This window comes from Podarcis melisellensis (genome assembly GCF_964234715.1).
Source record: "Podarcis melisellensis genome assembly, chromosome: 1".
Lineage (NCBI taxonomy): Eukaryota > Metazoa > Chordata > Lepidosauria > Squamata > Lacertidae > Podarcis > Podarcis melisellensis.
This window is the reverse complement of record NC_138528.1, coordinates 127,813,841-127,840,337: the sequence shown is the minus strand read 5'-3', so window position 1 is coordinate 127,840,337 and position 26,497 is coordinate 127,813,841. Positions and strand designations below refer to the sequence as shown.

At 42.7% G+C, this 26,497-nt stretch overlaps 1 protein-coding gene across 1 annotated transcript in view; it reads right to left on the bottom strand.

Moving 5' to 3' along the window:
- Nucleotides 1-26,497, bottom strand: part of ADAM23 (ADAM metallopeptidase domain 23) — a 67,703-nt gene that overhangs the window by 38,023 nt on the left and 3,183 nt on the right. The window contains exons 3-11 of the mRNA XM_081899560.1: nt 19,585-19,661; nt 14,494-14,557; nt 10,853-10,935; nt 7,491-7,554; nt 6,362-6,434; nt 3,635-3,708; nt 1,949-2,014; nt 882-953; nt 82-248 (exon numbers count right to left, since the gene is read on the bottom strand). Coding sequence (XP_081755686.1) covers nt 82-248; nt 882-953; nt 1,949-2,014; nt 3,635-3,708; nt 6,362-6,434; nt 7,491-7,554; nt 10,853-10,935; nt 14,494-14,557; nt 19,585-19,661 — 740 coding nt within the window. The remainder of the gene's footprint in view (nt 1-81; nt 249-881; nt 954-1,948; nt 2,015-3,634; nt 3,709-6,361; nt 6,435-7,490; nt 7,555-10,852; nt 10,936-14,493; nt 14,558-19,584; nt 19,662-26,497) is intronic.

The following is a 26,497-nucleotide window of genomic DNA, read 5'->3' as shown; positions in this document are numbered from 1 at the left end:
AATAAGCAGACAGAATAAGAACTAGAAAAAAAGGCCTTCAGGAAAGAGAGACCATGTACCAAAAGAGCTTGCGCTACATACGAGAGAAGGTGTACAGCATCAGCTCGCTGCTTGATGAAATTCTGTCGATATTTGGAAAAATCATGAAGCATCTGTCTTGGGTCAGGGTGGACATTTATACGATCTCTGTCCGACCAGGTTTCAACAGCAACCAAAACAACCCTGGTATTCAGCTGCTCCTTGTAAATCTGTGGGCAGATACAGGACAGGCACAGGAGTAGAACACTGGGTCAAAGCGTGCACAGTTAGCCAGTCAGAGTCAGTGGAAGGACAAAAGGGGTCAAGCAGGAGGGAAAGATTGGAATACAATTAGCCAATACACCTCCAGTCTCCTTTAAAAGAATCAACATTGCACTAAATTCAACACTGCAAATGATTATGTAGAGCCATCTTATTTACGGCACTAGTTCTTCACCTTTCACCAACCCTACCTGTCCTAAGCTTGGGAAGCGCTGAGCATAAGACTTGCAAAGTACTTTGTGCAGCACTTCTCAAATGCCTGACAACTAGCTGATCCCTGAGCGTGGGGATTGCAAAGCGCTTTCTGCAGTGCATCTGAAGAACGCTAATCATACCTAGTCCTCACTGTTTTGGGGTATTTGATACCCCCACCCAGCCCAATTTTTTATATTGGAGATCTACAGACGTTCCTCCAGGCCTACTACATAAGTATTAGTAGGATTGCCATTGATATATACTGGTTCATGCTCCCAAGGTTGTGCAAGTTTACATCCTCTATCACCACTATTTTCATCCCAACATCTGCAAAGTCAAATGTTGAATTGTGAGGCATTAATTGTACCAATTATTGCAATACTTACAGCATCCACAAGATTTACCACAGATTTCGCGAAGTTGTTCGTGTAAGCATGGGATGATCGGTGCTTTTTAAACTAGAAGAAAAATGTTAAATCATAATTTGATCAAGAGGTTTGCCTCCTGGCAATGCAAAGAACAAACAGCGGCTCTGCTAATCAGTGTTTTCCTCTTGAACTGCTAACGTTTATGGAATTCACAAGCATTTGTGTCACGAAAAAAAGGGGGAGAACTACTATAAAATGGTTAACTGCAACAACTTTCCCCCATCAGTTTCACTTTGAAAATATATTTAATTCCTGGAGCTAGTGGTCCCATGTCTCCTTTGCATTTGCTCTCAATTCCGCCTTTAAGTGAACCAATACTATTGCAAGGCTGTGAATCAGACTATCAAAACAGATTTATATATTACTTGGAAAAAATTATATACCACTTAATCACAAAACTATATAACCTGTGTACATAATAAAATTATTGATAATAGCAGCTATTATTCACAGTACGGTGAAAAAACAAGTATACATACTAAAACACAGATAAAATCAGTAAAGCGTTTAAAACGGAACATGATAACTAAATTATGTAGGCCTCAAGGGGTAGGGAACATTTTTGGCTTCACAGGCCAGATCCTTATCAGGATCAGTCTCAGGTGCCAAATTTGATGGGTGGTCAGGGCCAGGGCGATCTGAACATAAATCAGGAAGGTGTCAATTTATCTTATTTTCCTTGGCCTGAGATGTGTATTTTTAGAACCAACAATATTCTTGTGATTGTAATTTGTTTTAAACTATTTTTAAGGCTGCATTTTAAATTGTTCTGAGCCACCTAGAGCCTTAAGGCGAAGGATGGGTAATAAATGAAGATAACACCAACAAAACACTGGATTTATCATTTATCATCATTTATCATTTCTTTCCAACCCCTCCTCCTGAAAGGTAGGATTTCAGTAACTGTAATAAATACAGGAAGTTGTATCAGTAAATAACATTTGCAGCAGACAGTAAGTGTAAAAAAGAGGGTATACTGTAACTAAATTAGATAACAATAGAATTAATGAATACAGCCAGCTTACCATTTTATAGTCATTAACAATCATGAGCTCCAAGTATTTCATTTCTTCAAATATGCCACGGGAAACCTGAAGGATTTTAAAAGCTATAGTTGGATTTTTAAAAATGAATTTAGGGTTGCTTTATCAATTGCCATGCAATGCTGTTCTGTGGACCTAAACCTGATTCAACTGAAACCTCTCAAGGGTTTAGAATTATATATTTTAATGACAGCATTTCTTACTATAATATATTCATTTCATTGCGATGTTTGTTCTTCTGATCTGTTCCATGGCCATTTTACAAATCATATCCATTGGAGTGGAGCTTAAACTTTGTTACGAAGTCCCAAGCTTAGTCCCTGGCATCTTCAGTCAATAATACCTAAGGCAGTGGGCAGTGGTTGCTGGTGCTCATTGGGACTAGTAAGGGGAAAGGCAGAGGGGCCAACAGTTAGTGGAGGCAGAGCAAATGACTGGCAGAGCCAACCGATTCTAGCTTTGTCCCTATCCTTCCCCCTGCTACAAGAGCAACACCAAGGCTATCGGGGAGGAAGCTGATGGCCAGGGCTACCTCCTGCCCTGGGCTAAAAAGGTAAAGGGACCCCTGACCATTAGGTCCAGTCGTGACCGACTCTGGGGTTGCGGCCCTCATCTTGCCGTTGATCTGACATTCATAAGACATAAGGCAGTTTCATATGTTTAGTCATTACTGCTTGGCAGTGCAAAACAGGGGTCTTCAACGTGGCATCCGCACATGCCAGTGGGCCCACCAGTACCGTCAGTGGCACCCAGTGGAAGGTATCTTCTCAAAAATACACATTACACAAGAGACTGCTCTTCCTGCTCAGTTTCTGTTTGCTCTGGCTCGGCCTCTCCTACACTGAACACCCCTCCCTTCAACATACCAACACTACACTAGGTGTCAGGATTAGACAACCACCTTCCCTTCTGCTCTGATCATGTGGGAGGTGCAAAAAGCTTCCTTCTGTGAGCATGTGCAGTAGAGGCTGATGTGGGTGCCTTTTCAGCCACTGATGGGAGAGGCCAATGGGAGGTGCATGGCCACACCATTTTGTGGTCCTATCTTTTTTCTGCTCTTACAAACATAGCACCCATTTTGTGCTATGCCATGCTCCCCACTCTGGCTATTTTGAGACTGGTGGCACGATCTTAAAACTTCAATGCGCCTGTTGGTCCCCACAAAATTGGCAACCCCTGGTGTAAAAGGCTCTAATTCTATATTAAGATTAAAATCTAAAACATACATTCCAGCAGCAAATGGTGATTTAGCTAACCGAGCCCTTGAATTTATCCCAAATCCTGAGCAAACTACTATTTAAAGAGGAGCGCTTGCAGTATTTCAGGATGGAATTATAATTTTCTTCATTCTTTACACCAGCTTTTTGTGCACCATTTGATGATATCATTTGTGATTTACATAACAATTCAATTTGATCTCTGTACGCACACCTCCTTTTCTTTTGCATCCTTTAAAATTGTTTACTTGTTTCTGGGTAAAATATGCAATTACAGACTGTACACTGGGTCTCTTCAATCTTTACTGGTAGGAAACAGCAAATCATCAATCTGAGTGCAGCTACATATCCAATGTAAGATAATTTTAGCTTCTGATTCTTTTCTCTTATGCCAGGAACATACATGAAGTGAATACATGTATTTGAAAATTGTGTTACTGATAACACTCACAGCTCTCCTTCTTCTTTTCCGTCTTAGCCACTGCAACTCAGACAGGAAGGGCCATTCAGAAGTAGAGTCATAATCTATGGAAGAAAAAAATAATAGCAAAGAAGTTTCAGCTTCATGGGATATTACCCATGGCTTTATCAAACTGGCCAATAAATCAATTTCCTGTGCACCTAACAGTTTGTGTCTCGTTTCCACCCCTGCACTGGCGCTTCTCCTGTTTCTCCTCTCAGATGGACTCCATCCTTTGTTTCCCCAAGATCTGGTAACCTAGAGGTCTATTTCAAATCCACCATTCTTAGCCATGTTGTGCAAGCAAACTGTGGTGCTTCTTGAAGAAATGGGCTGCCGAGATCTATATATTTTTTCTGGCCTTCAATACAGGGCTGGGCCTTACCACTACTGCTGTCTCAAATTGCAATTGCAGGGGTCATATGTAGGGAACAGCAGATTAGCTTACCAAATCAGCTGTGCTGTCTCCCAAATTCTCTATCTTCACCTTTTTAAAAAAGGCTAAAAACCTGTCTATTTAGACATGATTTTTGTTGTTTAATGTGCTTGGCTGACAACTTTATTTACTGCCATTTACCAAAATTGTTCTCAGACACAGTTTCTCCATGTAGATCTTTCACTTTGGAACCACTGAACGGCCTCCTTAATTCTATTCCTGGTGTCCATGACTACCCAAAATCACACACTGATTCCAGTGCTTCAACAGTTGTGGCATCAGAAGACACAGAGTCCAACTAACCAGAAATCAAAAAGGGACAGATTCCTCCAGAGAATCAATATGGGTGGCAATACCAGAACCAGAGAGTAATTTACGACTGGGGTTTAACTAATGACCCAAAAATAATATAGATAAAAAAAACTACACATTTTGAAATGCAACAGTTCCATGAGCACTGGCAAAAAATTTTAAACAACTGGAACTTGATTGCCTCATCTGTAGATGACAATGAAATCCTAACATTTTCATCATTAAGGTAAATATCAGGTTGTCACTAAAAATGATTATTATTTTTTGCAAAAGAAAAAGGGATATATTAAGAAAGGAAGATCATGAACCATATTGCTTATGTCTACCTAGTTCTGCGGGACGCAGGTGGCACTGTGGGTTAAACCACAGAGCCTAGGACTTGCCGATCAGAAGGTCGGCGGTTCGAATCCCTGCGACGGGGTGAGCTCCCGTTGCTCAGTCCCTGCTCCTGCCAAACCTAGCAGTTCGAAAGCACGTCAAAGTGCAAGTAGATAAATAGGTACCGCTGCAGCGGGAAGGTAAACGGCATTTCCATGCGCTGCTCTGGTTCGCCAGAAGCGGCTTAGTCATGCTGGCAACATGACCCGGAAGCTGTACGCCGGCTCCCTCGGCCAATAAAGTGAGATGAGCGTCGCAACCCCAAAGTCGGCCATGACTGGACCTAATGGTCAGGGGTCCCTTTACCTTTACCTAGTTCTGCAGGGAAATTGAGCATGTTGGTCTCTTTCAGGCAGAGCTAGCCCACCCATAAGGCAGGGTGAGGCAGCTGTGTCTTGTGGCACCCCTCCAAGGCATCATCCACTTTCTGTTGCCCAGCTGGCTTCCCCGAATCTAGGGGCAGAGAGGGACTGGTGGCAAAGCTCTGTGGAACACCTCTCCTCCTGCTGAGTTGGTAAAAGGGGGGGGGTGTTCCGCCACCCAGTTTCGCAGCCAAGCCAGGGAGGGGGGAATCTCCCCTTCTGCCCACCCCCCATCATGGAGTTTGCCCGCCCCCCATCATGGCAACAAGGTGCTTCACCTAAGGTGCTGAAACCCCTCAGGTCACCCCTGCCTCCAGGCATTCTTCAGAAGTGTGGGAGAATGCTGCATGGAGAGCGAGCAGAAGCATATTCACCAGACCCAATCTCCAAGTCCCCATCTCCACCAACTCCACCTCTGCTCATTCAGAAGGAAGGACTGAAAGGAGAGTTTTCACATGTTTGGCTAAACATGCATATAATCACCCCCACAATCAGGAACCCTGGTTACATGAGGCTCTTAACCACAGGAAGGATTCTTAAGTGTGTTCTCCAAATGTGCAAAGGATGCCTCTTCAGATCTTCTGCTCAATATGCCACACTCAGGGTTGGAAACAGTAAAGATGGAGACATCCTTACTGCTCCACCTCCGCATTTTATTTCTGCACACATTCAAAGAACATCCGAAGAGGTTTCTTGAATGCTGCAGCATTCAAATACAGACAACCACCAATTGTTTCAGCCCTTGTAACAGTAGTAGTAGTAGTAATAATAATAATAATAATTTATTTATACCCCGCCCATCTGACTGAGTATCCCCAGCCACTCTGGGCGGCTTCCAATCGAGTGTTAAAAACAATACAGCATTAAACATTAAAAACTTCCCTAAACTTCCTTTCTGTTACAGCAGAAAGTTAAATGATTTATAACTGACAAAGTCGTTGTACCGTGGTACCTCAGGTTAAGTACTTAATTCGTTCCGGAGGTCCGTACTTAACCTGAAACTGTTCTTAACCTGAAGCATCACTTTAGCTAATGGGGCCTCCTGCTGCTGCCGCGCCACCGGAGCATAATTTCTGTTCTCATCCTGAAGCAAAGTTCTTAACCTGAAGCACTATTTCTGCGTTAGCAGAGTCTGTAACTTGAAGCATAGGTAACCTGAAGCGTATGTAACCTGAGGTACCACTGTATAGCATTAAATATCACTGCAACAGGGTATCAAAAGTCCCATACCAAGGTCTTCCAATTGCTTGGAAGTATTTGTTCCCAACGTCCTCTGGATGACATGTGGTCTACCTGTACTTCTCTGTAACGAAAGAGAAAAACAGGTCTGTCATTCATGGGACAAATTCAAGGTCAAGACGTTCTAATTTATGGAATATTGTTCATGGGTATGAAGCTCGGCCCTTTAAATTAACTAATATTGCAACAACAATTAATCCAAATGTGCAAAGCCACACTATGAGATATAGTGAGCTATTCAATGTCATGCCATTATTATTGTTCTGTCTGGCAAGCAGCAATGCTTGTGCTGATGAAACAATCACCCTTCTCCTTCTGTCATGGACTTGGCTAGATGCAGAGGAGTGGGGGGGGGGGAGGCACCAGCTGGGGAACCCTTAAAAGAACCCCCAAGGAAAGAAGGCTCAGAGCCAGCAGACTGGAGGTGGGATGACAGTAAGCAATTAGATGGAGAAGACTGGGAGGAGGAGGTTTCGGAAGCTGAAGAGGAAACAGGGTTTAGTGAGCAGGAAGAGGCTGGGGCAGAGAGCCTCACATGCATCTGTATCTATTTTCCACACCACATCTTCAGATACAAGGGAATAGTCCTGATCCTCTGAAGTTTGCCTAAAGTCTATCTACTGGATCAGAGCTTCCCTGAAGCTGGAAGCCTTCAAGGGAAAAGGGAAATCTGATTTATGTACAACTGACTTTGTTTGCTATATTTGAATATTCATTACCTTATTTAAAGAATAAAGAATAATCTTCATATTCTATGAATATGCATTTAGATGACAAAAGTCTCTGAAACCTGGATTCTCCTGCTGATTGCTGGCAAGATGTTTCTGAACTTCAGTCATATATGTGTCCATTTTTGTTTATCAGGTTGTAATTTAAGCAAGCAAATAATTACCTTCCCCTTTTTTGTTTCCCCACCCCTTTCTTTTGTAAGCTGAAATATAACTTTAAATCTGAGCATTTGCATCTATTTCAAAATCTTAACTGCAAATGAGTACTACTATATGTGTAGATGGAATTGCAGTTTGCAAACATATTACTAACCTACAGAATTCTTATCTTCTATTCAAGCCTATCAGTTAACAAACCAAAACAACACCTACATAGCTCAGTATTAACTTACCGTACTGTGAGTCAATTCCAAAGGCTCTATCAAATATAGGTAATAACTATCTTCAAACATACCACTAGAATATAAGAAAAAACATAGATTTAAGATAATCAAGTCAAGGAAGCTATACCAGAGTAGGCATTTACGGAATCATCAGTACTGTTTCAGACTGGAATATCTGAGTACAGAGCCCATCAATTTATTCAATATAGTTATAAGACTGTTTAGGGCAAACACTCCCAAAGAGGCTTCCAAAAAAATTAAGCAATATATAAAACATAATCTTAAAATCAGAAAAAAAGGAATAGTGATACCCATCAGTGATACCCAACAGTAAAATAACATAATAAATAAAAAAAAATTAAAAAATTGTCCAGTAGCACCTTAGAGACCAACTAAGTTTGTTCTGGGTATAAACGTTTGTGAGCATGCATACTTCTTCAGATACACTGAAACAAAAGTCACCAGACCCTTATATATACAGTAGCACCTCTGGATGTGAACAGGATCCGTTCTGGAGCCCCGTTCACATCCTGAAGCAAATGCAACCCGCGTCTGTGCATGTTGCGATTCACCGCTTCTGCGCATGATGTCATTTAGAGCGTCTGCGCATGCACAAGCAGCAAAACCCGGAAGTAACGCGCTCTGTTACTTCCGGGTCGCCGTGGAGCACAACCCAAAAATGCTTAACCTGAAGCTACTTCAACCCGAGGTATGCCTGTAGTGGGAGGGTTTATATACTGAAAACTATGGCAAGACCTGGTCTGAATATTGGATTCTTGTCTCATTACACATGCTAAAGCTGTTTCTGGTCATCTGCATACTACCCTTGCTTTTTCCTATAGGACTAATTGCAGTTGTTAACAGTCGTCAACAGGTTTACTATACCCATTGAGTCAATCACACATCTCCTACTACCCTCCTGAGAAAAATCCCACCCCACCCTACCACTAAATATAAGTGTCCGGTGACTTCTGTTTCAGTGTATCTGAAGTGTGCATGCACACAAAAGCTTATACCCAGAACAAACCTTGCTGGTCTCTAAGGTGCTACCAGACTATTTTTTAATTTTTTATTTCGTCTGTGTCAGACCAACACGGCTACCTACCTGAAATTAAAATAACACTCAGCTCCACAGAACCATAGAATCAGAAACATACTGTATTTTTCGCTACATAAGACACACTTTTTTCCTCTTAAAATCTAGGGGGAAATGTCTGTGCATCTTATGGAGCGAATGTGTGGTCCCTGGGGCTGGGGGGGGGGACGGGACCCGGGCTTCCCCCGCCAGCCCCAACCTGCTCTTTGGGGCTGGGGGTGGGGGAAACCTGGGCTTCCCCTGCCAGCCCCACAAGCTCCTGAGCAGCTCTGGGGTAGCCCTTGAAGCCTCCGCAGGGCAGCGGGGAGCCTTCATCCTGCTGCCCTGGGGAGGCTTTGCGTGGCTATCCCTGGCTTTTGCGGGAGGTAGGGGAAGGGACAGAGCAAGGCTCTCTCACTTCCCCCACCTCCCGCAAAAGTCCCCAAGAGCCGCATATTTCCCACCCCCCCAAAAAAGGTAGGTGCGCCTTATGGTCAGGTGCGCCTTATGGAGCGAAAAATACGGTAGTTAAAAATATGGGTATCTAGGAAGATCCCCGTAGTTCATCCAAGCATTCACATCGGCTGTTCACCTTTGATTGAACTGGAAATAAATCTGAGGCTCCCCAAATAACCCCTTCCTGACCCTGTGCACCTTTTCTGCGAGCCTCTCATCTTCCTCCACAATTCCTTAAAGCATTCACGGACTGAGAGGTGGCAGCAGAAGCATCAGAGGGGCTCATCCGGAGAGGGAGACTCCCCCCGCCCCACATCCCATCCAGTAACTATGTTGCAACTATACAGGGCCATCTTAAGCATATCCGGCACCATGGTGCAAAGATCCCTCCGGCGCCCCCCCCCAGAGTTGTTGATCTTTTTAAAGGGGGGGCCCTAAAGTTTTTTAGGAAAGGCTGCTCCTGCCCTCGCGCTGCTGCTCGAGCACGGCTGGGCATCGGCTCCTGCGGTGGGATCAAGGTGTGGGGCTGGGCAGCCGGGCACGATGGGGGCAGCACAGGAGGCAGGCAGGGTCTCGTCTGGGCAGGGACAGGTGAAGCGAGCAAGGCCGTCCATGTCAATGCAGCGTAGAAGCACGCTCACTCAGCTGCAGTCTCGCCGACCTTGCTTGGGGAGGAAGGCAGGTAGGAGAGAGCTTGACTGAGAGAGGATCGAGCAGGGGAAGGAAATGCGGTTCGTGTGAAGGAGTGCAGAGGTGGTGGGGGCAGCGGGAGGAGGCAGGCTCCGTGCATGGCGGTGGAGAAGCCAGGGAAGGAGGGAGGGGGCAGCACTTGCAGTGTGTAGCCTCGAGTGTGGGGATCTTTTGAGGTAGAGTGGATGGGGGGGGGAGGTGATAGAGTCACGTTTATTATGCTTAGGATACAAGCACACACCACGCAGCTCCAGTGTGATGGCCTCGGATTCGGACTCGGATGCTGAACCTGAGGAATCCCAGCCTGCACAGGATTCCCCGCCTCCAGAACCAGCTGAGCCGGGGCTGGGGCTTGAGCCTGAAGGGTCCTCACCTGTACTGGATCCTCAGGTGCAGGCACCAGCTGAGTCTGCTCTGGCCCCTGAGGTGATGGAGGACCCATTGCCTGCAGGGGCTCCACTCTCAGCCCCGTCAGGGGAAGCTGAGGTTGCCTCTGGGTCCGGTAACCCTCCAGCCTCTCCTGAGCTGCAGAGGCTCAGGGCAGAGAGGCGGAGGGAACTAAGTTCCCGCAGGAGGAGTGCTCGCCTCCAGGCCAGGAGAGGCGAGTCACCTGTGGACTGGGGCCGCCCTATGCCTTAGGGCAGATAAAAGCCAGCCAGCCCCAGTCCAAGTTGCGGGAGCAACATTGTTGGTAGCCTGTTCCTGCCTGTACCCTGTCCTGTTTTCTGCTGGAGCTCCTGACTCACCCGACTCCCTGCCTTGGACCCAGTGTCAGCTTTGATGGACTGCCTCCATACTGCACCCTCGACCTTGGACTGGACTTGGACCTCGCCTCACGGTTAACCCTTGGGACCAGCACATCTGGACTGCGGGAAAGCATCCGGAGCCTTCCCGCCTCAGACGGGTGCTGGAGGCACGCAGGCACCAAGCGCCTGCTCCGCCTCGCTTACCTCCCCACTCTCCCCTTCCCAGACTCTTCGCCTGGCGCCCTCCACCGCATTGCGCCCTGGTTCGCTGCACCACTATGCCCAATGGTAAAGACGTCCCTGCAACTACATAAACTAGCAAGATTCCTGAATTGCAGGGGGTTCGACTTGGGATGCCTTCCAACTCTAAAGTTCTATGGTTCTGTGATAATACTAGTACTTACTGGAGTCCATTGCATGTTGAAAGCGCAGCTTTGGAGTTCTCGACACCTCTGATGTTCCCATGATAGTAACAGTGCTCCCCTCCCTGAGGAATAAAATGGACAACTTCATTTAAGGTTTTTGCAATTTGTTTATAAAAGGGTTAGCGTTCACCTGGGCTGTATAAGGTAAGTGATCGCTTGGGTGTATGCATAAAGGCTATACAGTACAAGGCAAAAAGCATGCCGTCTTGAATTCCAGCATTTTTAAGGAAAGTACAAGAAGCATGTATTTCTCCTGAATGAAACAAACAAACAAAAAGCTACACTGAATTAAAGCAGTTCTAAACAGACTTAGTAGTGATTCATCTAAACTTTCCACTCAGTGGGTAGGATTAGAATTTTTAAGAATTCAAACCTTTAACTAATGTTTCGAAGGAAAGTTCTTGAGGAATCATCAGTCCTATATTCTAATAAACTATAGATGTATCTGCTTCATTTATGATGTTTTAAGAGCCAAAATACCTACTAACATGTTTTTATTATAGTAATAATCTACAGTGGTGCCTCGCAAGACGAAAAGAATCCGTTCCGCGAGTCTCTTCGTCTTGCGGTTTTTTCGTCTTGTGAAGCAAGCCCATTAGCGGCTTAGCGGGCTTAGCGGATCAGCTGTTAAGCAGCTTAGCAGATCAGCTGATAAGTGGGGAAAAGGGGGGGAAGGGGGGAAAACCCGCAGGAACTCACAAGACATTTTCGTATTGCGAAGCAAGCCCGCAGGAAATTCATTTTGCGAAGCACCTCCAAAACGGAAAACCCTTTCGTCTAGCAGGTTTTCCGTCTTGCGAAGCATTCGTCTTGCGGGGCACCACTGTATTGCTCTTTTAAAAGGAGAGCACAATATTTACAGAGGAGTTAGGAATACAATCAATTGACTGATAAGGAGTCTGTGGTTTAAGCAGTGCGTTTATCCTGGGAGGACGCATACCCCTAAACATTTTGTGAATCTTTGTAGTTTTGTCCATTTACTATATTTATTTTTCCTGATTTAAACTATAAAATGGTGATTTTCTCAAGTCAAAATGAGAGTACCCCTAAACGTGTTTTTTTTATAGAAAAAAAGCACTGGATTTAAGTAATATAATGTATAATCTGAATCTATTATACAATGGTACCTCGGGTTAAGTACTTAATTCGTTCCGAAGGTCCGTTCTTAACCTGAAACTGTTCTTAACCTGAAGCACCACTTTAGCTAATGGGGCCTCCTGCTGCCGCCGGAGCACGATTTCTGTTCTCATCCTGAAGCAAAGTTCTTAACCTGAAGCACTATTTCTGGGTTAGCAGAGTCTGTAACCTGAAGCATATGTAACCCGAGATACCACTGTATTTCTATCTGAAACCAGAGTTGCTATCTTCACTTTGTTTTCTAAGATCAATGAATAAAATAAAGATCTCTGGAAAACACTGCCCTGTGAGAGGAAGAACAAAAGATTACTAGCTTATCAAGAAAGTAAATGACAAAGCGAATTAGCCAGGTATTCAAATGATGTACTTATTCTCTCTGGTCACTAAGGAACACAGGAAGCGCATACTACTAACTCTACTCTGGCACAAAAATGTTAAGAAAACAGAAGGCCCAAATGCCTCTGCAGTCAGCTAGTGCTTTCAGTAAAATTGTATGCTATGGTTTGAGCATTCAAAAGGCTTATTGCAAAGGTCACAAAGAAGCAATTATACGTTGGTCTTGCAGCAATTATTTCTAAATTATTTCATCTCAGTTTCAAGTCTCCACATATGGGCAATTTAAATTTAAATTAAAAAATTAATTAAAATCTTTCCTTAAATTAAATATTAAAGGGCTGTCTTTGACCTTCAGGGTAATAAATCAGTTCTGCATTTGGGGGATGTAATGATACCTGCTATGGAACACACGATTTCAAGGTTCTTCTCAGTGTTTCCAAATCAACTGAGTCTGTAAATATCCTCAAGGAAATCTAGATCAAGTTACTGCAGCATGCAAAGATGGTGCAATTGCTGACTCAAAGGTTCTGTGTAAGACTCATGACTCAGCAACTCCAGAGCTGCTGATAATGCAAATAGTCCCTTTAGCATTGAGTAAGGGCCAGGAAGATGGTTTTTAAACAAAACCAACACAATAACTGTATTTTGTAAATTCGTTTGAAGGCCAATGAAGTTGCTAGGTTCCCAATTTTTCAGTCTTATTGCAGCTGTGCATATGAGGTAGCAGTACATACACCAAGCCCTCCCACAGTGCAACAGAGAAACATGGAATTGAGGGTAGTACAACATCTACATACAGAGAAATGTGGAACTGTCCCAGGATTACCAAAACTTCCTCACCACACATAAAAGTTAACATCCAACTGTGAGATCCAAAAATTATTTCAACACTGATTCCCTTTCGAACATTAGAGGCATACTCTAAAAAAAACACCTTAGGATTTCCAGGTTTGGACATCGTCTATGTGCATGCATGGTGACTGAAGCAAGGGAGTAAGCACACAAGCCAAAAAGTTTCCCTCTGATCTCACATATACAGAAGCAAGGGGAGAGACAACATCTAAACAGGCCCACAGTCTCAAGTCTCTCAAATCCTTATGGAAAGTTTTGAAGCACCATCACCTGCAAAGGATAATGGTAATGCCGATCTCTGTAAGTAAAGGCGGGATAATTATGAGCTAAGGAGGCATGGTTCCATGCAAGCAGCCAGACTGAGAGCACTGCAATGAGGTAGGCAACGTAGTATTACGTTCCACTAATCCTAACAGACCTATACAAACTTACCGTATTTTTCACCCTATAGGACGCACTTTTTCCCCTCCAAAAATGGAGGGGAAATCTGTGTGTGTCCTATGGGGCGAATACAGGCTTTCCCGCAGGGCTCCCTAGGCTGTGGATAGCAGCCTGCCGCCCGGCACGTGGAGCGCCCTGAAGCAGAGCGCCCCGCGCACCGGGCAGACATCCCCACGCTGCTGATAGCAGCCTGCTGTCCAGCGCGCGGGGCACCCTGAAGCAGAGCACCCCGTGCGCCGGGCTTCTACACTTTTGGACAGAACTTGAACAGGTGAGAATTAGTAGAAATCTGCAAACATTTACGATACGTTTAAGAGATGCCCTACTTAATGCTGTAAGTTCCATAAACCATAAAATGCATGATCTATGCTTTCAGCAATGAATATACATCAGGTGGCTACAGTAATTTTGTTAACGCTTGGCATAGGAAATTTCACTCGGTACACATCTATCAATTTAATGGCAGACAGGAAAATATGACTAAATATAGCTCCTCTAAAACAAAATAATTACGTTTGTTAAGTGGTTCCTAACTGCCAAGTGTATACAATCTGTAATTATTATATTATAGGCAGCAACCATTTTAGGAGTGTCAAATTGACGCAAGATCGCCGATGTGCAGGTCCTTTTCTAACTATTGCAATATGATTCCAGACAATGCGGGGTGCTTTTTGGTGGTGTGGTATCTGTAAGCTTGTTAACAGAAATGAGCCTGTTACAGATGTCACTACAGGAAATGCACCTCAAAAACTGCCTAGAGTTTGAAATGTGCAAGGAAAAGAGAAGGGGGAACATGTAGAGGACATGCTGGTAAATGCTCACTCTTTGGCCAGGATAAAATAGTTCTACATTACCTTTGAATATTGTGGTTTTCCTTCTTCATAATAAATCTCCACATAATCAGAGGATAATAAATCACTACAAAGAAATGAGAGAAAATATATATAGAAAACCTGAATGTGCTCAGTATGGTTATCTATCCATTCAATATTTTAACATAATTCATCCTGCAAACAATAAAGTAATAAAGAATATTTGCCTTGATTATTGATTATCACAGTTAATCTACCATATTCACTTGTACTTTTTTTCTATGAAAATTAAGATTAGATGTATTCACTATGGCATTACTTACACCCAACTGAACAACTTTATCTTAAGAAACACGTGTGTAAACAAATATTGTTACTAAAATTGTATTATTATTATTATTTATTCATTTATTTATTTATTTATTTATTTATACTCCTGCTTTTTCCCTGACAGGACCCCTTGTTTTACAGATAAAACAAGAAACCCTAAAAACAAAGAAAAAACAATCATTTTAAAAAGTAAACGTTAACAGAATTAAAACTTGTTTAAAACATATAAATAATTACAACACAAACAATAAAATAAGAAGAACAAAGCTTTCACATGCTGCTTTTTATTTTTTTGAATGCTCAGGACAACATATCAAAAGCAACATTATAGTATAACAATGAAACCAATACACCAAATTAGGAAAGAGAAGTGTTAAAAAAGTTAAATGCATCAGTGAACCCTGGGAGGCAAAAGCCTGCTGGAAAGGAAATTCTCAACTAAGAGGCAGAAGGCTACCAAGATGGGGACAGATATCAGCCCAGAAAATAAAAGAAATGGCAGAACTGTTAAGGAGGATGGTGGATACTACCAAGGCTGTGGGGAAACACAAGCTAAAAAAATGTATTGACTCGTGAAAACATTGTTTTATCAATATCTCTAACAGAACATGAGGATCAGTCACTAGATCAGAGGATGGAAGAAAAAGGTTTGTACCTACACGCACGGAATACAAAGGGGGTCAACTCAGAGGTGGCGAAAAATCTTGGCTGTGAGTCCTGGAAGACCTGCTCCCCGCCTTGCAGGCATAGCTGTCAAGCGTCCCTTATTTGGCGGGACAGTCCCTTATCCCAGCGCCATGTCCCACTGCTGTCCCTTATTGATGATGTCCCTTAAATAAGCTACTGAAGGTAATGGGGCCCTTTCTATGTCCAGCTGTCCTTTATCAATAACAAATTGTTGTTGTTTTTTGTGTGTTGAATATGTGCTATATGGTAATTTATGGACCTAATAGGTATCTAAAGCAGTGTTTCCCAACCTTGGGCCCTCCAGCTGTTTTTGGACTACAATTCCCATCATCCCTTGCCACTGGTCAGGAATGATGGGAGTTGTAGTTCAAAAACAGCTAGAGGCCCAAGGTTGGGAAACACTGATCTAAAGCCATTTGCATGCAACAAAATATGTATTTTATCAAAGTAATTGTTGATCCCTTATTTTGGCTGCTGATCCCTTATTTTTGAGGCTGCTGGTCCCTTATTTTCAAATCTGTAAGTTGGCAGCTATGCTTGCAGGCCTTCTCCCAGCTGGCTTGGGAGGACAGGGCCCGGACTGGCTCCAGCTACAAAAGTTGAGGCTGCTGAAGCGACCATCTTGGCCATGGGTAGGCAAACTAAGGCCCGGGGGACGGATCCGGCCCAATCACCTTCTAAATCCGACATCTCTGGGCTATTTGTGGGGCATAGGAATTTGTTCATTTCCCCCCCAAAAAATATAGTCCGCCCCCGGCCCCAAGGTCTGAGGCACAGTGGACCGGCCCCCTGCTGAAAAAGTTTGCTGACCCCTGATCTTGGCTGTCTCTTGGGGCTTATCCACACTTAACTTTTGCCCTGTGCTTTCCAGGCACAGATCTGCGCTTTAAAGCTGTGTCCAAGTGTTTTTCCCCCGCCTCAGACCTTTCCCTGCGATAATCCGCTCTTTAAAGCTGAAGTACAACAAACAACAAGTTGAGTTATCTGCAGATTGCCGTTTGTTCCAATTCGGCTTTAAAGAGCAGGTTTACGCAGGGAAAGCTCTGGGGCAAAAAAGGATGCTCACAGAGCTTTAAAACACATACCTTGCCAATAAAGCATGGAGGAAAGCTAAGTGTGGATAAGCCCGTAGTACAGACCCAGGTCATTGAGCCTGAGCTTCCAAAGCCACCACTCACCATAAACCACCAATGACAGGATTGGCAGCAACAGCAGCATATATGTTCTATGCTTGTGATATTTTATTTTATTCTCTTGCTAATTATACTGCTTTAATTGTGCATTTTATATTTGACTTCCTTTAGTAATGTTTTCATTTGAAATGTTAAAGAATTTTTTTGTTAATTTTGCTGCGTTAAATGTGCATTCTACCTCCTTTGTCATGTTTTATTTTAAAATCATTAAGGTAATATATCAGCTTCGTGTCAATTATGTTGCTTGAAATGCATACTTTAAATGTGACTTGCTTCAGGTCCTTGCAAGCTGCTCTGAGAACCTTTTCTCAATAGGATAAAATTGCTTCAAATAAATAACAAACATTTTTACAGCAGTGCAGCTAAAGGACACTGTTGCAAAGCTTCCCTACCCTTGAAAAAACTGATAAGAATCCTTAAAGGAAGAGGGGACAATTCATCTGTGCAAAGAAACACTGCAAATGAACACTGAGTGTTCCCTACAGTATAAATTGTGTCTCTCCAACTACCCTCAACAGGTCATAACGCCATTCTGCTAGTGTGGTAGATTATTGCCCTATCTAATTTTTGAAAATAAATATTGTACAATGACCTGTAACAATTTAAAAAGTGTGTATTTTGTGCACTAAATTTCCGCCACAATTTCCTTTAAAGGAACCTTAAAAAGCCCTTCTTACCTCTGCTTTCTTCCTATCAGCTTATTTGTTGACTTTTCCCATCTCTTATCCAGCAAAACTCCTGTTTTTCACCTGCTTTGCACCTTTCTAATGCACACATTTTTTATGGTGACAGTAGATAATGCTAAGCATGACTCTGAATGTCATCATTTCATTGACCATGATGGAACAGAGAAGTTAGGTGTTAGAACCTAAATGACTTCTAGTTCAGCTAAAATGCAGTTCCTGAGACAAATTTATCAGTATGTGAAAGATGTGCTAATATGCGAGTCCACATTTTAAAATAATTTAACTGGTTGCAAATCCAGTAAGTTTCATAAACATTCTTTTCTCGCTCCAAAAGCAGTCACGCTACTAACAAAATAATCAAAAACAGATCTTAACTGAACTTCAGTAAGAGAATGGTGCTTCTGCACAGCTGACAAATATTTGTGCTGACGCATTCTCGCTTAAAATGGCTGAAATAGTCAAGCAAGGACCATATAAGCTGACCATGCTTTTTTTTTTGGCTACACTTTGCACTTAAATTATTTAATTTCCTTTTACTTTTTCTCCAGTTTTATTTATTTTCGTAAATCGCCTTTAATCCTATCCATCATGACTAATAAAACCTAGCAGGAAGGGATTTACTGGATGGAGCAGATAATGGCTCACTATGGGAGGGAGTTATACCCACGGCCTTGAAAAAGGTTGTCCTCCTGCCATGATCCAGCAATTTAAGAAAACTACTGTTCAGTCTCTAATATTCTCTTAATGGCCAAGGTGATCAAAAGAGTGTCAGTCAACCAGCTGCAGATACGCTTCGAATAAGCAGATTATCGAGACCCACTTCATTCTGCTTTCATTCCCGGTTTTGAATCAATACTGAGGAGGAGTGATAGGCAAGAGGCAAGTGAAGCATGAGAGAGTTCAAGGGCAGAAAAAGGGCAGGAGTGTGGAGGCCTAGAAGCCTTCTCGCTTCTAAACCGACTCATAGAATCATAGAATCATAGAGTTGGAAGAGACCACAAGGGCCATCGAGTCCAACCCCCTGCCAAGCAGGAAACACCATCAGAGCACTCTGGACATATGGTTGTCAAGCCTCTGCTTAAAGACCTCCAAAGAAGGAGACTCCACCACATTTCATAACATTTCACAGATCTTACCTTGTTATGGTCACTACCAAAAGTTGCAATCAGCTGAAGTTCAGAATGCTATGGCCAGGCTTGGGTCTGGGTTTGCAGATACAACCTATAGTTACATCCCATTTGGATTACTATAGCACGCTCTACATGGAACTGCTCAGAAACTTCAACTCTCTGAAAGGGCTGCAGCCAAATTGTTGACCAGTGATGGTTATAGGAAGCATATGACTCCCTTGTTATAACAGCTCCACTGGCTATCAGTCTGTTTCCGAGCACAATTCCAAGGGCCAGTTATGACCTATAATGCCCTACACAGCTTGGGTCCAACCAACTGAAAGACCATATTCCCTCATATGGGTTCTGAGATCTTTGGAGGGAGGCCCTTCTCTCAGTCCCACCACCCTCACAGGGACACTTGGTAGGGATGCAGAAGAAGGCCTCCTCGGCGGCTGCTCCCCAACTTTGGAACTCCCTCCCCTAGATAATTTAGACTGGCTCCCCACTTCTTGTCCTTCTGCCTTGGTCCAACAGGCTTTGGGGAACTGACTGCTTTTAACAAGCAGTCTACATAGATTGTCTACACAGTTTTAATTCTATTAATGTTTAATTGTTTCTTAATGTTTTGTATTGTTTTCTTCTATGCTTCTTTCTGTTTTTATTTTATCTGTAAGCTGCCTTGAGTCCTTGTCAGGGGAAAAGGAAGGGGATAAATAAATATATAATAATAAAAACAATACATGTACTTCTTTGCAGCCTAGCACAGGTAAGCATAAGAACCTAAGAAGAACCTTCTGGAGCAGGCCAATGGCCCATCTAGTCTAGCATTCTACACTCAAAAGTGGCTAAGGAGATGCCTGGGGAAAACTCACAAGGAGGACCCAAACACAAGAGCCATCTCCTCTCCTGTGGTTTCCAGTAGCTGGTGTTCAGGCAGAGCTGAGCCATCACGGTTAGTAGCCTTCGACAGACATTTCCTCCACAGATTTTGCCTCTTTTAAAGGGTTTCAATGATCAAACAGTATTTCAGGAAATGACTGCAGAGCCTCCTCATTTCTTAAAACTAAAACAGCTCAAGGCTAATAATACAAAAGGAAGAAAAAATGGCCATAAACATGCACTTACTTATTCAGGGAGAGGTCAAGAATAAATTCAGATCCAAAGGCTTCAATCTGGAAACTTGCCTGAGCCAGATGCACAGCCTGAAGACAAGGAGGGAAGCGGGAGAAACACACAAAAGTTATTCTGTTAGTTTGCCAAATTATTCACAGCACACCAGCTCATGCACAAACTGTGGAATCCTAACCATGGACACTTTGCACTATATTCTTCCTCTGCTTGATGTGTTTTTGTATGAAAATTGTAAACTTCTGGTGTGGCAACAGGCATTAAATATTTTGACATTTATTTTATTTTATTTTTTATTATTTTATTTAATTGTTGAGATTGTTGTGTATAGGGCAGTGTATAAATTTAATAAATAAATAAATAAATAAATAAATAAATAAATAAGATGTATACTCAGAAATATACACAACTTGTTTCAATGAGATAGGATTGTAGCCTAAGGGAAGGATTAGAGTAGGCTGGGCCCGCTGAGTTCAATGCTGAGGATCCCCTTGATGGGCCCTCCGAGTTGGTACCTGAGGAGGAACCCCTGAAACAAGGCGTCCAACAGAAGGCATCCAACACATATCACCAGAACCACTGTAAAATGATGCCCATGCTAGGCAAGTGATCTATGATGATGCCATCGCTGATAGTATCAAAAACCGTTGAGATGTCCAACTGAACTAACAGTTCTACATTTCCTGGTTCCCAGCACAGATCACTCACCAGAGCATCCAAACCTGCCTCCATCCCATAAGTGGGTCTGAAGTCAAATTCAAATGGCTGAAAACTCAATATAACGTCAAAATGAAATACAAACGGAGTTGGCTGCCATCTACATAGTCTCCTCCTTGAAATATTTGACAAGTATAACCATTAATGTTGACGGCAATCAATGAGAAGTTGGGGGTGTTGTCAGAGAGAGAAGACAAGCCTGGCATGAAAGTCTGAAACAAGGATTAAGGGGGAGCCAAGGTTAGAACCAGGACTTTTCAGATGGAGTGTCCTTCAGCAAACTGAAGTTCTTTGAAGGAGCTAGATCCAGTCCCTGGTCCATCCTGTGTGGGTCCAAGGACACTGGAGCCCACCTCCTCTCCCCAATCCCTGGAGAGATACCCCTGCTGCCAGACTCTCATGGCTGGTCCACAAACACCTTGGGGAATCAACAGAACTCTGAGGAGCGTTCTTCACAGCTAGAACGCCAATTAATCTGAAGGAACCAACAGTGGCTGAAGAAGGCACCAGCCTTTTAACTAGCCAAGAAGCAGTACCCAAGGTCAGGCCCCCAGGCAATGTCTAAAACGTAGCTAATAAAACTTAGCTAGTTGCTCTAGGACCTTGCAGAGACAACTTGGATGACTGGCTTCAGCAGTAGGAACATTACCTGTGGTCCTGAATCCATACCTTGATCTCCTTCAGGTGTTTTCCCCATCCCCACAAAAATAAGGCTTGAAAGAAGCATTCTGTTGTAGCCAAAAGAGCAGGTTGTGGGGATGGGGTACCTGCCACAGTTTGTCTGGTGAGCATTTGTGCCCACAGACTCCACAATGTTGAGGACCCCTGCCTTACTAGCTAAACAGTAGCATATAAACTTTGTAGTAAGTATGTAAATAAATAAACAAAAGTACCTTAAAAACACAGCTCTAGAAGTTTCATGGTGACAAAATGATTTCTGGCTGTGTAACTAACATGAACCCCGAAGAAATTACACACCACTACGTCCTCTTCCTATGAAATACACAGTTATACTCCACCCTACCATTAAGAATTTTTTATAGTTCATCCTTCCCACATGATGAATTTGTCAGCATTTTTGAAAAGGTAACTATTTAGTTAATGTGGCAAAGCCTTATTTTAGCCCTTAATTGTTTCAGAATCCCTTTTTAAATAATTCATTATTCTATAGTAGTTTGCTGCTTATGTTGAACTGGCAATCCTATTAAAACAATCAACAGAGTTTGTAAGCAAAGCAGGATAACCTCTTTGTTTATCTGAGGTTGTGGCATACCCAATGAAGACTATTAGCCTTCTTAACATTCAGGGCGCTTAATACTCTCAACTACAGGCATTCCAACCGCTATAGCCAAAAATAATAATCACTGACTGTAATCCAACTATGTATTTACAGAGCAGCTGGAACTGCACATGCAAAGCCCTTTTGAAAGGTCTAGCCTGCTCCCATCTCCTAAAACTGAGATGTGCCATCACACATGCAGACAGCCCCAACGGTTGGATCTAGGAGAGGACTGGAACTACATGTAAAGCACTAGTTTGAAAACACAGTTTGCCATCTAGCTAGGGACTCTGCTTCCATGTGCATATATAACCCCTAGCCAGAGCACAGCTAACATGAGTTTGACCAAACTGTGTGACACAGTGGAAGACAGGAGGACCTGGCGAGCTCTGGTCCATGGGGTCACAAAGAGTCGGACACAACTAAACAACAACAATATATTAATGTGAATATAATAGCTTTATTTCCCTTAAAATTGCTTCAAAGAATACACTATGTCAATTCTGAAAAGACTAACAATGCTACCTTAAGTAATAGCTTATTAACTATATAACTCATTTTCTCCTGTCCCCCCTCCTTTACAATGTTGGAATTCTTTTATTTTCCTTTCCTTTTATCTTTCTTGAGGCAAAGATATAATGCACATGGGAACCAACGGCAACTAACAGTATTGTGAAGAATGTTCTGATTGTAATTAATAAATAAAAATGACATGAAATGATATGTAGCTGTTTTAGCCTGGTTTCCTGATATTTTCTCAAGCTATCTTTGAAGCAATCTTACCTGTGTAAACAAGATACAATCTCCCTAACCCTTGGTCCCTTTGGCATGGGGCAATTTAGAAGATTACTAGCCACATTCTTATTATCTGAGACCGCTGGGAAAAGTCACCCAGAGATTTGGTCTGTGGTGTCATCAGTTTACTGATGATACTCAGCTCAGTCTCTCTTTTTCATCACCCAGTCCTGGGGAGGCAATGAAGTTGTAAATTATATCTGCTGGGAGTACTGAAATTGGTGGGTGAACAAATGGAGATTTAATCCAGACAAGATGGAAGTACTACTAATTGATGGTACTGATTATACTGAAAGCGGTGCTCAGCCAGTTCCAGATAGTGTTGCACAGCCCCTGAAGCAACAGGTCTGCAGAATCAATGTAATCCTGGATGTGTTGTGCACAGCTGACAACACTGGAGTGCTTTTTACCAACTACATACCAAAAAAATGAGGGATTTCCTAAGGAAAGCTTGTTCAGAATGCTGTGACTAAACTTATTTCTGGAGCTGGTATGCCAAACTATATTAGGTCAATTTTGTTCCAACTTCACTGCCTTCCAGCTAGTTTTCAGGCTCAGAACCAGGAAATACAAATTGTCTCCTCCCCTATGAACCTATTGGAAATTCATCTTCAGTTTCTTAAGGTTTTCTCATGGTCCCTTTGCCAAAGGAAGTGTAGATAGCGGACCATGAAAAGGGGCCTTTTCAGTTGTAGAGCCTAAGTTATGAAATAACCTCCCAAAAGAAATCCCTCTGGCCTCCTCCTTGCCAGCTTTTCAGCAGACTTTGAAGATTATTTTACTCTGGCATTTTTTAGTCAGAGCCTCCAATATCTTTTTCATTTTCTATTGTTGATATGGCTTTCATCATGTTTTAATTGCCCTTTCACTTACCAGCTATGATAATTTCTTTTATTTGCTTGTTCCTGATGTATTTATATGATGTTGTTATACTGCTATTTGATTTCACGTTTGTGTCGATTTTAACTTGTTATGTAATTTAGATTTGTATTTGATAAGCTGTCTTGAGTATAGTTGGGCACTATGAAGGATCCTACCCCATTGTTTAAACTACCACCAGATCCAAACAGCCCTACAGTTCCATAGTCCTATGTATGTATCCTCTATGAAGAAACATACTGTTCTGCCTTCATCATGAGTTCAAAAGGCACAGCAAGGCTCAACAGTGTAGCATAATCAGATAGTAGGTACTCAAGCATTTCTAAGTTAGCAACTTGCACCAACAATGTGTGGAGCCAATCTCAGTCCTTATGTCCTCCTAGGTAGGGATGCACAAATCACTATATTTCCCATCCACATAAATTATGAGTGTCTTTTTGTGTTTTGTTTCTACATTAATTTGTTGTTGTTAATCTGTGTGTTCTGAGTTTTGGTGTATGCATTTCTAAACATATTTTATCCTAAAATACATATTTTAGAACTTATTTTGAATTGTTTTTGAGCTAAAAACTGTATCACTAAAATTCAGAGAATTGCAAAATGAAAAGAATACCATAATTACGTTATGATCCACACTTTCATTCAGCAGGAGCAGATCAGATTATTTCATATTGGAATTCACAGAAATGAAATTCCTCAAGCATCCCTACTCCTGCGTCCAATGCTCTACCCTGTTCCTGAGGAGTGAAAACCCTTAGAGGAAGAGACTTCTGGTTTGAGCCTAACACTCATCCACCTCTCGGTTTACTCCATCTGGGGCATGACCCGTAAAAACAAGCAAGCACTAGGGAGTGTCAAGTCCAGGGCAGAGAGGTGGCTGATCTATCAGCAAAACCTGGCAAAAGAAGCATTGCCTCTGGGGGTCTCCGTTCAAGGGTAGTCCTGGCCAACGTGCTCCAGTTCAGGCTTGTTGTTGAGATTTCATTATAGCACCTCTGCAGTCCTTCTAATCTGGCTGGCTCTCCCCCCCACCCCCTGAGTCAGAGACTATGCTGTTGCTCATGGCTGGTGTCATGACACATGCATAGATACAGTCAAGCAGAGGTAAGCAGCCTGCAAGACTATGTGCATGATTCATAAGGACTAGAGAGTTTATTGAAGTGTTGACACCCACAGAAGAAGGGACTGAGGGGTACAAAGTATGGTGACATTCTCAATTAGTTGAGATGTAAAGATAAGGTTCCAAATCATCCATATCTATATCTTGGCCACTGCCAAAGCATGTGTGTTTTAGGAGTCTCTATATACGTACCATCCCCTAGGAGGAATAAAGCATGCTTCACAATGAACCAGCTGACAAGAGGCCTATGTCAAACAAGATTTGCACACACAGTTCTGTGTAACTATTGCATTAACCGAAGTCTTTCATCTCAGAATCTCAGATATTTAGAGCTATTTTTCTCTTTTCTCTGTCAGCTCCTTTTGCTGAATCACTCACTCGGCTCCAGATTGCTGTGGCCTTTATCTTTCAGTTATGCCAACCTTGGTGTATAATTAATTCAGCAAAGCCACATTAATCCTGTTCCACATATAGATATTCACGTATTCATCAGTCTTTAAATCTGCCCTCCCTGAAGCTCAAGATTACATATATGGACTTTTCATTTTCTCCCAACAACCCTGCAGACTAGATCAGACCATTAACTAGCCTAAAGCTGTCCAGAGACCCTCATGCAAGGTGGACTTTGAACCTGACATATAGAAACTCCAACAAAATGATGCAGCATAGAGAGCTCTTGTTTTGGATCCCAGCCATGCCCTTTTTCTAGCATATTCCATTCTGTTCTCTCCTACCCCTCCCATTTTGTTCCCTGCACTCTAACAGCCGGCCAGCACCCTGTGCCCACTGAGCACGCTCAGCCCTCAATAAGCTTTTTTGGAGTCCCCATAACCCTTAAGAGTGTCTTTTAAATATTTTGGTACTTCTCTAAACCATGGAGTTCTCCCAAGCCGCCTGCTACTTTTCACCTGCGCACAGATAGTGCTGTTTTGGCTGCCAGAGGATCCACACTCAAATCATGAGTGTATATCACTGGTATATATTGTGCAGGATTCACCTAACAAGCCCCAGTGGAAGCCCTGAGCACCCAAATAGGCCTAGGAGAGGTCAGCAGAATGCCCAGAACAGTGCAAAGAGGACAGTGGGGGATTGTTCTGTCTGGCAGGCTGGAACACTTGTGCAGATGGAACAACAAGTATGGCTGAGAACATTTATCTTTTTTCCGGGGGAAACTAGCAAGGAAACTAGCCATTTTAACTGACTGCCTCTAGAACATTCAAGGGAGTGTTTTGTGCACAAGCCCAGGCCCTTCTGAATCTCAGTCATGTATTGCCACAATTGATTATTTTTAGTATTTACCATAATCCAATATTTCCCATTATTCTGGAAGCGATTATAGTTAGATTTTAGGAGTTAATGCTATAGAAATGGCCTTAATTTAAAAATCAAAGGTCTAAGTTTGAAGTGGATGTCAAAGATCTCCTAAGATTAACAAGTGATCTGACACGTGATACAAAGGGTTGTACCCAGTGCTTGTCCAACTCAGAAAAGACCCAGTGAGGTTAATTAATGGGCATGACTAACTTAGGTTCATTAATTTGACTAGGTCTTCTCTGAGTAGGATTAGCATTGGCTATAGCCAAAGACTTTAGGCTTACCATGCAACCCTTTGGTTCCAGTAGCACAAAACTACTAATAATGAGAGGAAGTGCTACTCTTTAACTTGAAATAATGCTATTAATAAATACCCAAGAAGCATCTTATATTAGAATGCAGGTAATTGGCTCTCCCCTGTCCCTCAGAGAAAAAGTCTGAATGATGTCAATCTTATAGCACACCTGCAATTAGAAAGCACAAAACAGGTGTCTATTGGCAAGGTGGCAAATATACTTATGAGAAGCATGCCCCTGAAACAGGTTGCAGTGTGGAATGCTCCTGTTAAGGTTTCCAGCCACTGCCTTCCACTCCCCCTTGGCCAGTCACCATCCTGCACTGAGCATGCTCAGTCCTCATTGGGGTGTTTTGGGGTTCACTGGGCTGTTTCCATCTTGTGCTTTGCTCCACCATTTTGTGATTCTTAGTGGGTTGCCCAGTATTCAAGTACATTGGAATCTTCAATTTCTTCACTCATGCCTATGGACAGATCTGTCTTCTGTGGTGACATTTTAAACCAATGTGTG